The sequence below is a fragment of the Clavelina lepadiformis genome, chromosome 3 (assembly GCF_947623445.1).
Source record: "Clavelina lepadiformis chromosome 3, kaClaLepa1.1, whole genome shotgun sequence".
In the NCBI taxonomy this organism is placed as follows: Eukaryota; Metazoa; Chordata; class Ascidiacea; order Aplousobranchia; family Clavelinidae; genus Clavelina; species Clavelina lepadiformis.
The window spans coordinates 7991609-8006627 of NC_135242.1; the positions used below are offsets into that span (position 1 = coordinate 7991609).

The 15019-nt window shown below is 35.1% G+C and overlaps 4 protein-coding genes across 6 annotated transcripts; 2 read left to right on the forward strand and 2 right to left on the reverse strand.

The window, feature by feature from the left end:
• Positions 1–2882: 2882 nt before the first annotated feature.
• Positions 2883–3969, forward strand: LOC143448804 (ciliary microtubule inner protein 1-like). The gene has a single exon (XM_076948685.1). The coding sequence runs from the start codon at positions 2965–2967 to the stop codon at positions 3364–3366; it is 402 nt and encodes a 133-aa protein (XP_076804800.1). The 5' UTR covers positions 2883–2964; the 3' UTR covers positions 3367–3969.
• Positions 3970–4050: 81 nt separating this feature from the next.
• Positions 4051–9163, forward strand: LOC143448801 (uncharacterized). Of its 2 annotated transcripts, XM_076948680.1 has the most exons (10): positions 4051–4581; positions 4644–4865; positions 5080–5207; positions 5299–5371; positions 5534–5592; positions 5666–5867; positions 6201–6617; positions 7759–7874; positions 8622–8711; positions 8832–9163. In XM_076948680.1, the coding sequence occupies exons 1-10, from the start codon at positions 4054–4056 to the stop codon at positions 9115–9117; spliced, it is 2121 nt and encodes a 706-aa protein (XP_076804795.1). In that variant the 5' UTR covers positions 4051–4053; the 3' UTR covers positions 9118–9163. The 2 variants fall into 2 exon arrangements, with proteins under 2 accessions (XP_076804795.1, XP_076804796.1); XM_076948681.1 differs by lacking the exon at positions 6201–6617.
• A 1044-nt stretch (positions 9164–10207) lies between these two features.
• LOC143448802 (uncharacterized) lies at positions 10208–11448 on the reverse strand. The gene has a single exon (XM_076948682.1). It carries the CDS (start codon positions 11444–11446, stop codon positions 10337–10339), a length of 1110 nt encoding a protein of 369 aa, XP_076804797.1. The 5' UTR covers positions 11447–11448; the 3' UTR covers positions 10208–10336.
• A 33-nt stretch (positions 11449–11481) lies between these two features.
• LOC143448803 (N-alpha-acetyltransferase daf-31-like) lies at positions 11482–14364 on the reverse strand. Of its 2 annotated transcripts, XM_076948684.1 has the most exons (7): positions 14042–14364; positions 13824–13894; positions 13453–13506; positions 13126–13329; positions 12371–12459; positions 12141–12297; positions 11482–12042 (listed from the first exon to the last, which is right to left on the reverse strand). In XM_076948684.1, the coding sequence occupies exons 3-7, from the start codon at positions 13471–13473 to the stop codon at positions 11863–11865; spliced, it is 651 nt and encodes a 216-aa protein (XP_076804799.1). In that variant the 5' UTR covers positions 13474–13506; positions 13824–13894; positions 14042–14364; the 3' UTR covers positions 11482–11862. The 2 variants fall into 2 exon arrangements, with proteins under 2 accessions (XP_076804799.1, XP_076804798.1); XM_076948683.1 differs by lacking the exon at positions 14042–14364 and having other exon boundaries at positions 13453–13891.
• Positions 14365–15019: the final 655 nt, after the last annotated feature.

Genomic DNA, 15019 nt, shown 5'->3' on the forward strand with positions numbered 1-15019 from the left:
AATTTGTAGTTAGCTTTAACAATTGAAATAAGCTAAAAATGCTTCCGAAACACTTTAAAAACTCTTTGCTCTTTCTTACTGCAGTATCGGTAGCCGAGTGGATAGACCGCTGAGGCTCGCAATAATGTGATGTGCGGCCCGTTTTCGACATCCGGTGTTATAGTTGTAATGCCTTGGCAAGGCATTAACCAAGTGCACTCCTGTTCAGTGGTATTGCTGAACAGTTTTAAATTGGGGCAATACGATATAAAATTTCCAAAATAAAAGTGTTTTCAACATAAAAATGTGACAATTGGAGCTGGCACAATGGCTAGCTCTGTAATCGGGGTTCGGACGACGAATCATCGCCGGATTAAGGTATCCAAAGACTATTCCTAATCCCAGGATAAAGATTATACCATATCGAAATCAGTACTATCAACCCATAAAATTTGTAACGTTTTTGAAGTATCACATTCCTTTTGCTTTGATAAACAGGGCGTTTTATAATGTATTGTAAATCTCAAATTACAAAACCGATTTAAACCTTTAATGGCAATGGGGTGAATAAAACGTTGATTATTATTTTTTGTATATAGTAAAATAAAAAAGCAAGATATAAGATGGCACTCTATGGTTTATTTATATTTTTAATTCTTCTCTACATAAGCTTTCGCAAGCATCAGTTTGCTTCATCAGGCAATAATGTGTATGAAGCAATACTGATGAAGAAAGCTGATGCTTGCGAAAGCTTGTGTGGAATAATTAGAAAAAAAAATTAAACCTAGTGTACTATCCTACATCCTAATTTTTTTATTTAACTATATACTGGGTTAGCACGGTTCAGCCACCATAAACTTCATTATTTTTAATGATGTTATTGCAAAATTTATGATTTGTCTTCTTTGCGATCGTTACTAAGCAACATTGTAACGCTTGATTAATTTGTTTATTTTGTGCACGCAATGAGCTCAAGGTGGCGCTTAAATTTTGTTGCAGAATTCTAGGAAAGCGACCAGGTACGATTTACCATGAAACAAAACTAAAAAAATGTTCTTTATCGCTCCACACTGACGCAGGCCCCAGCAGCAAAGCATAAAGCCACATTTCGATATTAGTACAAGTAACATAGTTTGTTCAAGACATATAGCAACTATTCTAGTATGCTCAGACTTATTCTGTCTGCCAGGCCAGCCGGTGTGTTTCAACACTTATTTGTGAATAAAATCCATCGGTGCAGTTTTGTTCTTTTTTGTACGAAAACCTTCATAACTTTTTTGAAGAAGTCTTTTTATTTGCCCAACTGTTGAAGTGCCTCCATTTCAATCTGTCAATTGTTATTGTCATTGCTAGTTGGGACCGGCCGTAGGCCAACAAGAGAGATACAACTGCATTGAGCCTTGCGCTGAGCTACACTGCCTACTTAGCATCAAAACATAAAACCAATTGTTTTAGCTTTACTTTTCGCTAGTCTAAGTGTTATTTCTCAACTTTTTGTCAAAAGGGAATATATCACAAAGCAAAGCTACTCTGGCAGCTGACTTGTACCAACATGGTATTTGGTTTAATGATTATTATTATTATTATTACTATACTGTTGGGTCTATATCAGGGGCGGGCAACTTCTTCGGTCGGCGGGCCTGATATGAGAAAATGAAGTACTTGGCGGGCCGGATTGCTGAATAGATTGGAACGCAGCTTTATCTTATTAATGTTCATGGTCGAAAATGTTTGCTCATAAATGTATGTAGACCCGAACAGAACAAGTAGATTCATGGCCATCTTTCTCAGGTTGGCAAACTTGGACTTATTCAGTGACGCAATACAGGGATTGCGGCAGAATGTGGCCGCAGGCCACATTATCATGTAAGACCGGAAACTGTCTGCGGGCCGCTCAAAATCCCGTCGCGGGCCGGATCCGGCCCGCGGGCCGTATGTTGCCCACCCCTGGTCTATATCAAGTTATTTAAAATCACTACTAAGCCTAGAGTACTAGTTGTTTATAACATGTGTTAATGTGTGAGGAAAAGGTGTATTCCTTTGGTGAAAAATAAGTATTACCTGTGTGATGTCACATTTGTTGCAGCATGCCTCAAATTGTATGTCATTAAAGCTTGTTTTAAGGGGAATTAATTTATCCTAAGAAAAAAGGATAAATTATACAGTTTAAGAAACTTTAACTATCTGAAGTTAACACTGTCATAGAGATAGAAACAATTTAAGTGCAGTTCGGGCGTAGAAACAAATGATAAGAACAAAGCCAGCATCAGAAAAAAATTTCAGGGAGAGAGGGTAAAGCCAATTAACACTAGAACGACGGGGGGTGTCATTTTGACACCTTTTGAAAAATAAAGTTGTACTAACCCAAAGTCGTTTACTGTAGAACCGCTTTTTTGTGAATTTTAATGCTTTAATGAGCTCAATGCCGGCTGTAACCATTTTTTGTTTGGAATACAAAAAGTGCCCTAATCTATGTTGATTACCTAGAATGACGGAAGGTGTCATTTTGACACCCTATTGTACGATGCACAAACAGGTCCCACCAAAGCTATGAATCTCAAATATTTTTGTGATATAACAATCAAAAATTCCTCGTCTGTGATACATGCATTGTTTCATGTATCACAGGTTTTGCAAATAATTATTTATTTGTTTTGCGAAGACCATCTCTTCAAAACTTTAAATTTGCTTACCAGTTTTCGGCAGTGACTCACCTATCTCCCGCGACCACACCTCCCTGGCAATAACATTAAATTATAGAGTGAGAAAAGCCACGCTAATTTATCGAACACCAAAACGCAGAGGATTTAGTAATTTCAAAACATTGCTAAATTGAGGAATATCATATTTTAACCAATGATACCAAAAAATTCACAGCACTCGCAAAAAGATTGATTTTTGAGTTTATCACCTTTTTAAAGAGTATAGGCGTATGTACTGTAATAATTTTTGTAACACTTTAATATTATATATAAAATAGAATAAATGGCATCCAAAGTTGGCCGCCAGGTTGCTGGCTGCAATTACGTAGCAAACGATGAAATATGGAAAAGTCATGTCCACATGGAGTGGTCAGCAGCAAAAAAATGGCCTCAGAATTGGGGTTTTATGACTCAAACTTACAAAGAATTAGCTAGTGAGGTCATGCCACCAAAACAAGAAAAACCAAAAGCACAGCTTCCTGAACAACTACGCCTGCCTCCAATTACACCAATCGAAAATTACATCAAAATTGGAAAATCACCACAATACCCAGCCACAACAACCGGATTGGTTGGATGGAGATCCACAAAACCTGATTGCAAACTAGAAATCTATGGATCATACGCCAAAGGAAAAGGTGGCCTCGTAAAGCAGTTGAAGTGGCCGCAAGAGGGAATCATTTAAATATAAACTATAGCAAGAATTTTAATGCAATTTTTAGTCTTGTGGACTTCCATTCAATTATGTAGTGTGTCTTGAACACTTTGTCAATTTTATATTGTTACATTTACATTGTAAATGTCTATGTTATTCTTATTTTTATTATGTTCCCTCATCACTTTATCAGAATATATATCTTAGTTGTTTACAAGCCATTGAACACACACTGAGATTCTACAGAGTATTTTTCACAATGTTAGATAACACATTATTTAGTAATGTTACACGCCATTGTCCGTCCTAATTTAGATTGCTGTGAGATTGTTTACTTAAGCCATCTGACCTAGCAGTATCAAAAATATTGCTTCACTAGCCATAAGCAGAAACTGCTGTTGATATACTTCCTTGTTGTATTTTCCATTGCAAGCTATTTCATAGATTAGAACACTTGGAACACCAGTACCAAGCTAATTTATCTAATCACTTTGAAACCATCTGTTGATTCAACATAATTTACAAGATTTCATTTTGCATAGTTAATTTTTGTCTTTGCATTGAAAAATTTCTTCATGCATTAGAAAATATGTATTTACAAAATAAAAACTACTAAAACTGTTTTGTATTAAGTTTTTTGCAGTTATTTTTTGTTGGATGTAAGGCAACTCCAATGAAAACTACGTTGATGTGAACCAATTAAGTTTATAAAAGATAATGCCGCCTGCACAATCCAATGAAATACTAGATGTTTTTCAAGATGGAAATGAACCAGGTGTACAAGATTTATTTGAAAGCTATGAAGAAGCTTTACTTCCAGTACATGAGCAGTTGAAGCGATATAAGAAAAGAGACCTCTATGCGAGTCACTTTTACCGTACATCATGCAAAGTCTTTGGCCCTAGGAAAAGCATTAGAAGGATTCACTTGGTTGATGGAAATCCGTTGGAGTCTGCTAAGAAGAATGACTCCAATGTTTTACCTAGAGTTGATCCTGTAATTTTACTGCATCCAAAGCCTCTCCTTTCCACAGATAATAATAAACTACCTGACACAACTTGTGAAGATGACGCTGCGAGACAAATTGAATATAAAACCTGGTTAAGAAAAAGACGAAAACTGCGTGAAGATTTAAATGACCTTGGGCTTACAACTTCTTGGCTTCAGAGAAAGCCAGATAAAACAGTTGTGGAAGAACGTGTCCTTGCTGACCTTCTGCATAATCAAAAAAGCAAATCATCTGTGGTATGTTTTGAAATGCTATAACATATCAAATGTATACTGGAAAATGTTTGTATTGCATCTAGGATCAGTTGACTTCCACGCTTTCAACATCAACATGCGTGAATCCTCCACACTTTCAACATCAACAACTAGAAATGCAGTTCATTCCTCAACCAGTTGAAGCAACGTTGCATAAGCTTGCAGATTACATCATAAGAAACAAAATCTCATTGAACAAACTGTTTTCGAATTGTAGAAATGCTGAAAAAATCTTTTACAGTCAGTGCAAAGATGGCTTAATTATGGTAATATTTTGAACTAGCTGTTTCACAGTGTTATGTTCTCACCTTTTTATGTTGTTTTTTTAGGCTAGACAGTCTTATGGGTTTACAAGCAGTTCTCAGGCTTGCAAATAAAAAGAATTTTATGTTCTGCTTCTTTATATAACTTGCAAGAGGTTATTGAAGATGACACATCGCCATTTAATTACAATTTTTTATATCACAATTTTTTTTACAGCTTCAAAAGAAGATTCCCGTGTCAAGCAAAGACATTACTGAGTTGGTGAATCACTTTTACAAAGACAGTAAATTTAGTGATTCCTTCTACATTGCATTGACAGATCTCCTTGGCAAGTTGGATCCAAGGTAAAGTGGTCATGTTCATTTAATATCATAATCTGAAGTTGGTGATATGTGTTGTTATTGATTGTTTTTTAACCTACATTTGCATTATTAGTGTTTCAAGCACTTCGTTATTAAGCGGCTGCTCAAGTTCGTCTTTTGTAAATTATTCTTCATTAAAGACTCAGGTAACATTAAGTTGAAGCCAATTTTGAAACATGTGTGGATAATTTTTGAAACATGTGTGTTTGTTACAGTTGCTTCTCAGTGATAGAAACATCTTGTAGTTGTTTCTATAGACCACAAACTAATATTTGACGTTTTTCTAGTTCTACTAATTTTGCTTGCAGGCCTTGCAATCATCCTTATCAAAGTCTACACCAGGTGGACTTGATGCCCGAAAAGCCAGGTGGAGTCTAAAAGAATTCTAAATTACATTGATCAAAGCAGCTTAACTTACAATATGGTCAATACTTTTCTAGGCTTAAGGAATACGAAGCAGCAGTTAAACTTTGTGAAAAAAATGGAGTGCCACTAACTAAAGAGCTGCTGCTGAAAGTCCTCTTGCATCCTGGTGATAAAACACTGCCTGAAGACTGTAGAGATTTCCGCATCCGTCAACCTGGAACAACTTTATCCCAGGATTTCTGGAAAACGAAAGATAAGCAAAAAATACGAAAAAAGGTATCAAACTGCCCTAAACTTTTCATATTAAATTAAAATTCATGTTTCCATGGTTTTTAATTAAAAAACGGGAACTTTTTTGTATGAACATTGTCACTGCCAAGCAGTGATATGTTGTGTGTGACAGATTCGGAAAGGTCTTAAAGCTAACGAAAACTATAGTAATGAATTCATGAGGCCTAAATTTTGCAATTTGCAACATTTTTCAAAAATCTGGGCTTTTTATAATCCATCTCTTACTTCCTTGAAATGGTATTTGAACACGAAGTAACTTTTTCATAGTTTAAACACATCCGCTTTGCCTCAATGTGTCTATATTTCTTTTCTTGCTAGCGCAAAGATGTATCAAAGGAAAGTACAAGTGATAAGGGTGAAAGCACTACCATTAATTCTGAGGAAAGTGTTAAGCAGGATGCGGCAAGATCAAAGTTTTCTTCAGAAAAAATAGATTTTCTCGAGCATAATTCTTGCGAAAACGGTTCAGCCTCTGAATTTGGGAGTTCCAACGAAACAACATCTTCAACATTGAACAGCATTTATAGCTATTTAAAGAAAACTACAAATTGCATACTTGAAGATAAAATGAGTAGCAGCTATTTAATTAAAGAAATTTTAAAGTTGTCAGAATCTGAAAATCACACCAATTATCAACGATACCAAATTTCAAAAGCTTTCACCAAAAACAGGAGAAAACAGCCATCAGTTAGTCGCTCACAAGTGAAAAGAGTTGAGCTTCCATTGCTGGAAAAGGTGTAATTGTGTAATTTTAGCTTTATAATCTTTCTTGTGTTATTACTTTACCAGTTTGAACTTAAGAGTTACAGAATAGTACATTCAATAGCAAAGAACATAATTTTGTAAATTTTATCTTTCAAAACAAGTTCAACAGATTACCATAATTGACAAATAGATTCCATGCATTGGAAGCTCATTAACTTGACTTCGCATAACCTGAAGCAGCTCCAACGCTGCTGACGAATATTTATTAAAATAGATGTAAGGGACGTTATAGCTGATGTCCTTAAATTCAACGTATTGGTTAACTTGTAGTGGTTTTTGATCCTCTGGACACAACTAGCACCCACTTTCTCGATATTAGTCAATATATCATACATTGTAACATAAATAACATGTTGATGTTTGTTATTAGTGGATTGTAATAGGCATAAATTACATAACATAAAATACATAAATTGATTGCTATAAATACATCTATTTTCCCCCTGACAAGTTTTGAGGTGGTTCCACGTCAATTTTTCAAAGTTCGGGAGACTTTGGATCACTCGAAGTGTGGCAAAAGCATAGGGAGCTATCTGAGAAGTGACTTGAAAGAGGTTTAACAGACACCGCTTACGGCATCGAGGGAGACCCATATTGATTTTTGCTACGGCATGTTGTTATTTTGATTTTGCTACAACATGTTTATATAATGGCTGAATCAGGCAATTTGCGGTAATATGTAAAGAATACAGAGTTTTTTAGGGGAAGCACCAAATTGGCAGTTATCACCAACTGTGTGGCGATAACTGTCACATAAGTAGTTTGATGCCTTCAAATCAAGCTAATGAGCTTCCACTAATGTATAGATTTTAGTCTCAATATGGAAAAGGTTTTAATTTTGTGTTGTACGATCATGGAAGTGAAAAAGGCACCCGAACAATTTTTGTATACATGTATTGCATACTACAAAAAATAAAAATTGATAATAACTGCAGTATCTTGGCATGCATAATTTTTAGTGTGTGTTAGCTTTACAAAATTAATGAAACTTAATTATTAATTGGGGAATTATGATTTCAATCTTTGTTACAGGAATGTTGATATAAAAGTGGATGATAAAATTTCATAATGGTTAAATTATGAAAAAATTTCCACTGTCAATTTTTTTTAGAAAAAAGATGCTGAATTAATGGCAGTGAAAAATACTGGTGATAACAAGCACATGAGGAAAAGAAGTGAATCTTTAGTAATCACATTTCCTCGTTTGCGAGAAGTTGCACCAGACAGGTAGGCATTTTGTGAAAGGTTACATTTCACTTTCCTGATGAGTTGGTCTTGAAATTTTCTTGTTAACCTTCGGTACATAAACATTTATAAAACAAACAGTTAAACTTTAAGATTTATTTCATTTGATACATCCAACTATAGTACATAACAATGAACATGCAAAGATTGACAAGCTAATGCATATAAGATTAGAAGGCAGCAATGATGGGGTTCAATTTTTATCGATGGCTTCACTAAAGCTTAACAATAAATCAAACCGAATTTTAAATAGTGAAAAGAGTTGGATTACTTATATCTCATGTAATTCTACGAATTCGTGGAACAAAGTCAGCAAACCTTTTTACAATTTGCAAATGGCAAGTAGGGCCACCAACATTTTTGAGTTGGTGGCCCTGGCTTTATACAATAAAGCCCACCAAAGAATTTATGTTTAGTTGTGTGAGTGTTTATTCTATTTGCACTCTGATTGGCTATGATGTAGAAATGATGGTGAAGTGAGTGAATAATTTCCTTGTATTTCTGCCAACTGAATGAGTTTTAAACTAAAATGAGTGTGGGTATAGTATTACATAATTTATTTAAAGACAGATTTGTTTTAGTGCCTACACTATAGCAAATTTAGCTACGGGTTAGCCAGGTCATCAGCTAATTTAACAATGGATATGCTGAGCCTCTTGAATCACTTCATTGGAAGGGCGATAAAGTATCAGTTCTGATAAAATACTTTAACCATTACTTTCCATGTAGTCATCAAGTCAATTTATCAACTGGAAGAGCTGTCATTTCAAGAAAAGTTGATTGCTGGTTGAGTTTTGAAGAATACGAAAAAATTAGATGGTACGTCAAAATAAACAAAATTGATGCCTAAAAACATAATTGTTCTAATTCATAACAATAGCATGCATGCATTTCAGTTTCTTATGATGATTTCTGTGTATAAACATTATACGTCTGCAGTGGTCCGGATACAGTGCTGAGAAGAGAACATGTGTTACCAAACGCATTCTGGCCTGGTCATTTGTTGGATAAGCTTCGTCTTTACATGTCTCCCTGTAATACACATAAAGCACCACATTGTAATGCTGCCCATAGCAAACAGAGCATCTTTCATCAAGTGAAAACTATGCCTCATAATGGAAAGCGTTCAAATCATGGTTATAATAACAACGAAATCACGTGGCCAAGTGACGGATCTTTTGTTAAGTATGGGAACTATGACATAAACAAAGTTCACCACCTGTGAGAGTTTTTCTTCAATTAATTATTCTTACAATAAATAATGCACTTCATTTTTGAATGCTTATTACTTGAATGCACTTTCTTTTTAATTTGTATTTCATGTTATACGTATCTTCTTTTGTGTATGGCCAGTTTTTAACTTTAAAAATCAAACTTTAAATTCATGTCTGATTGTTGCATAATCAAAAAAGACATGACAATAAGAGGAGGTGATTGAGCTTTAAAATGTTTAATGCCAGCACCAACTTTTCTTGTTAAAACCGGATTGGCTCCCACTGCAAACCATTATTGCGTTATACTTGTTACTGCCATTATGCCACCGAAACATTCTTTACAATTTTATTTGATGTTTTCAATCCTTGACATCTTGCAAAATCAGCAAAGATTTTGCTAGTAACCTAGCACCAGGGACAAATCTGAATTAAAAAGTTCCAAGTTTGTAAATGTTTTTACTTTTGTTTTGTTTTAACATACTTGGCATTTTGCACAATATTGCCAATTGATCCCAAAGCAGATTTCATGTAAACTAAAAACTGTTATATTACTGCCAGTTGACCTATGAACATAAACTCAATCACTTAAAACAGTTAATTTTGGGGAGAAAAAATTTTACCTGTTATAATATTTTACAACTTGTGGGTACAACAATGTCATGTAATTCATAGTTATGTGTGCAGGTTTGTGCTTTCAGTGACCCCTACTTGATCCTGTGCAGTTATAGTATGTGATATTTTTGAGATGTCCTTATCCAAATAAGGATTTCAAACACCGAATGTTGCATTTGCATCTATACTCAATTTTACTTGATTTTCTACATATATCAAACGCTAATGTAGACAAGGTGTGTGCTGGTTGCTGCACCTTGCAAAGTGCACTACACAAACAACCAAGTACTGTAACGCGTTTTGTAACTTTATTGTTCTTCACTTTAAGATTTAAGTGAAGAACAACGCAACTCTATTAAAACCAACAAAGACTTTAAATGTATAAAAAATTCCAGATAATGAAATGTTCATTCTATATTCAATTTGATACTCTGAAATGGACAACCCTCCTGAAAAAACTTTGCTTCTTAATAGAATCAAAATCACGTATAACACATAGGAATTTTATTTTACTCCGACAGGAGTGGTAAGTTCTTACAACTATGTACAAGTAAAACAAGCTGCTCTACATCTAAAGGCGAATTGTTAAATTCTGCAAAAACTAATCACACAGTGATGTTACAAAGGTTTTTTGTGTCTTCTTGAAATGTGCCTGCTTAAGCCACGTCGAGAAGGATAAGCCTTATCACATTCTTCACACTGGTAAGGTCTCTCCCCAGTATGAAGTCTCATATGTACAATTAAACGTTTTTGCTCATAACAGGTTTTATCGCAAATCTTGCATGTATACGGCGTTTCTCCGGTATGCTTCATGAGATGAATGTTCAAACTCCTTTTCTGTCCATAAGATTGATTGCAATATGTGCACCTGTAAGGACGTTCTCCTGTGTGGGTTTTCACATGCTGATCCATTCCCCATTTTGAAGAGAATCCTTTCTTACAGGTTTCACAGCGAAACGGTTTCTCGCCAGTATGAGTGCGAATGTGACGCTTTAATAAAGCACCTCGACTGAAAACTCTTTTGCAGAATTTACATTCGAACTGCACTGAACTACTATGCACATCCAGATGCTTCATCAATGTAGATTTTTCACTGAAACTGCCAGGACAATATGAGCACTTGTATGGTTTTTCACGGAGGGGAGCTGCTTTATAAATCTGAACAGATTTGTTTGTGTCTTCATCTGAACTCAAGCCTTCTTCCTCTTCAGTGTGGTTTGGAATATTTTCAAGTGGCAATACTAACTTCTTGGAAACGTTACGGAACCTATTAGAATTGGTTTCCTCGATGAAATGGTCAGCTGAACCATTTTCTTTTATCTCAGGAATTTCGTCAGAATAAGAAGAATTTTCTTCAACGGCATCGTTTTGCACTTCCACAATGAACTTGGTTACTTGCTGATGTTTGTCCTCCATCATGTTATCCACATTTTCAAGAACAATAGCTTCACCTTCAGTGTTTTCATAATTAAGTGACATGCCTTCATCTTCCTCATAATCAGCGTCTGAATTTCTCATTTCATGAGAATTGTATTCCTCGTCGGACATAATTTTGCTCAAAAGCATATCGTATTTATTACTCAAAATAACATGCTCAAATTTGTTTGCCAGCTTTTGCATTTCATCTTTCATTTCTTTTCGGATTGACTTCAGCTCTTCTAGAATAAGGCGTGCCAGAAGCTCAGCCGAATTGCAATCATTTACTGGTACATCAAGCACTGCTGCCATATTTTAGTTCTTAGGTCTCTTGCCCGTGAACAGAATAACCTTTCCTATTTTATATATTTTCCTGCAAAACACAGAAAAAATACATCATGCATTGCAGTACAACTTTATGACCTAAATAGTAAGAACTGTCAACCAAATGTTATGTATACATTATTACGTGAAGTTGCAAAGTTGAAACAATACAGATTTAATGTTGCAAGTCACAAATATTCAAAACTTCAGAAAATATAAATATCACATAGCAGCGACGAAAACATTGATGTATAGCGTCATCGAGACAGTTTGTAACAAATATCTCCAATAGGGCTGCTGAAATTCTGCCATGCTAAAAGCAGCACTTTCCAAAACGAAGTGCTTTGACTACTGGAATTTTAAGCCAACTGAAGCCACCAATAGCAACTCCATGACAATCCATGCTACGTTGATATGGAGGCAGATCCCAATTTGTTTGCTAAATTCTCTTCAACCAAAACATCAACTCCTCGTTCATGAGTATCCTCAATAAGTTCATTATCTTGATGAAGTTCATTAACTTCTTCTATTGGCATTGACTTTTTTTCGCGATAAGGTATGTAAAAGCGACTAGGCTTAGGAACCTGGAAGATAAAGTGCATAATAGAGTGTAGGTATTATTTATAAGTAGCATTTTTCTTATAAACATGGGCAATACCAATAAGAGAATTTTATCTTTCACCTCTTCAAGTAATTTGGTGAGATCCCTCTTCATAGCATACGCATCTTCACCATCTGCGTAATATTTTGGTTCAACTTCACTTTGTTCAAACTTGAGTGTTTCAGCGTAAAGTCGCAGGGCAGCTCTATTACTTACACGAACATGCAAGGATACATACCTAAACCAGTAATAAATACAGTCATATATCCAATTTTTCCTCTAAAGTCACAAGGTACATGGTAAACACTAACTTAGCTTTAAAACATTCCACCATTGCACGAGATGCATGATCCATCAGTTTCCTTGCCAACCCCAGTCTTCTGTGAGAACGTTTGACTGCCTACATGAAAGGTGCGTATAGTCACTCAAAGCATTAATGACTGAACAGATGCAGGGGCATATCATGGATACTACTAAAATATACAGGTTCAAGTGGTACCATCTCATCATCTTCCATTCGCCTGTTGTTCAGGCCTGGTCTTCATCCCGAAACATCAGGGTCAACCAGGTTCAAGTGGTACCATTAAGGGCCTTAAATGGTACCACTTGGTCCGAGTGGTTCAGGTTGGACATATGTATCCTTTACATCAAGCGTATTTTTGGGATTGCGGCATGACACAGCTTAACTTAACCACTGAAAAGCCTTGGAAAGTGTGGCAGGTTTAAGTAATTAATGTTTCATGCTGAGCTGTGGGGCTCGCTTTCATCATACCAATACAATGTTCCTGAGCTGAGAAATAACATCAAACTAAGCCTAAATTACAACAGCTCTATAACTCTTGACCCAAAGAATACATCTGTCCAACTCAACCACTCGAACAAAGTGGTACCTTTTAAACCAGTCGGACCAAGTGGTACCATTCCAACAACTTGATGGTACCACTCGAACCTGTATATTTTACTAGTATCCCATATTATCACCAAAAGAAACAAAAACAAATCCGATATAACACAGTTTGCTATGTAAAGCTGTTTTCACTAGACATTACAGTGAGTAGCAGAATACCAAAGAAGTGATATGGCCATGAGTTGCCTCATCAGGATCTTCTTCCATCTTTGCTAAAACATAACCAACAATATTTCCTTTGGCATCCTCTGCTACATAGGACAGCTGTGGCCATGACAACCCATGGTAGAAATAATATTTCATTTGGTAATTTTCTGGTAAGCACAGCAAATTACAATGCTGCATGTTCATCAGATCCGCAGGCTATAAAAATAGAGATATGTAATAATCGAATACAACTAATTGTTGAATTACAGTCTAAAGTAAGGTTAAAGTTAATTATATACTGGCGCAAGCTGTTAAAAATTACATTATGTTCATACTTACATGTGCATTGCGAATATTCATTGTTAAATACCGACCAAGAATTGATGCAAAATACTTTGAAAGAAAGGTCACTATAGTACAATTAATGTTCTTGTAACAATAGTTTATGAAAGGTTTATAATAAATAAATTTATTAGTTTTAAATTTTATATAAAGTAAACGTACTGTACACAATTTCCTATATCTGTCATTTAAACATTGGAATCATATAGTTGTAATGATTCGAGTTAAGTTGGCTTCTGCACCAATTGCTTGGTGCAGAATTGCCGGATATTCCATGCTACAACTATGAATGTGCAACGTAGAATAATTTTTTTGAATCCAGAAGTTGGAATAGTTCTAAACCAATAACAATCACAATTATTTTTCACAAATATCTGGTATGAAAGACAATGGGAGGTTCTTTTATGAAATTCTTGCTGTTAGTTGTCCATTTTTCTGACCGAAAAAAGTTAATATGGGCATTTTTAAAGAAATATACCACATGATCAGAGTAAATTTATCTAAATAAATTATTTAAGGATAAATTCACAGAGATTTTTGACTAAAGGATTTCACGTTTGCTTAACTGATACAGTCCCATTCTTCGCCTGCTTAATTAAGTTAAACAAGCGCCCAAGTGAAATTTCTGTGGGGATCCATAATACAAAGTCACTGTTTAAATGTTAGTTTTTCTTTTTACTTCTTTATATTCTTCTATGTGAATAATTGTTTTCGCTGCCATGTGTAGCTTGACTACAGTGGATCTTTCAAAACTAAATGCAATGTTTAACATAGATAATAATCATATAAAAAGCAAGAATTCTTGAGCATACATATTGTAGACTTAATCTTTATTTGCAACATCTGGTCAACAACGAATGATTTTGTTTAATCTTGTGTGTCTTTGTCCACAAATTTACTAGGCGACTTCCAGAAAGTTCAGCTTCTACTATCTTAACTGCTTATTGTTCAATGTCACTCGAAGTGATATAAAGAAGGCTTTGTAATATTGGCAAGCAGTTTCGCTTTGTCTGCGAAGGCGAAATTCTTACAACTTTATGATATTAATTCAGGCAGTTTTGTAACTGAAAGCTGAGCTACACGAATTTAAACTATTTTCTTATCATAAGATTGCAGTGAATCATGCATCATCAGGAAAATGTGAATTAACGTAACGTAACAAAAAATTTATGAAACTAAGGTGTAATGGAAAACCAACTTTCACACCATGATGTACAGATGTACAAACATGTTTTTAAAAATAAATCGTTTAGAGGTATTCAAATCTTCCTTGATTGCCTTTTTCAAAATTGACCATTGTGTTTCATTTCTCTTATCACAAACTTATTCAAACACAAATGCCTGCACATACACTTGCTGCCTTTTCACCTTTGCTGTCACCCAATGCATTAATCGCCGTCACGCTTTTAATTTTACGATAATTTATGCATTGGTGGCTTGGTGTGTAGTGGCCAGTAACCACAGTATTTAGTGAAACCGTGTAATGTAATAATCGTGTTCGAAAAGTTTATACGAGGTAAATCAAAACCTCTGTGGGCAATGATTGCAATCAAAATAAATCTGT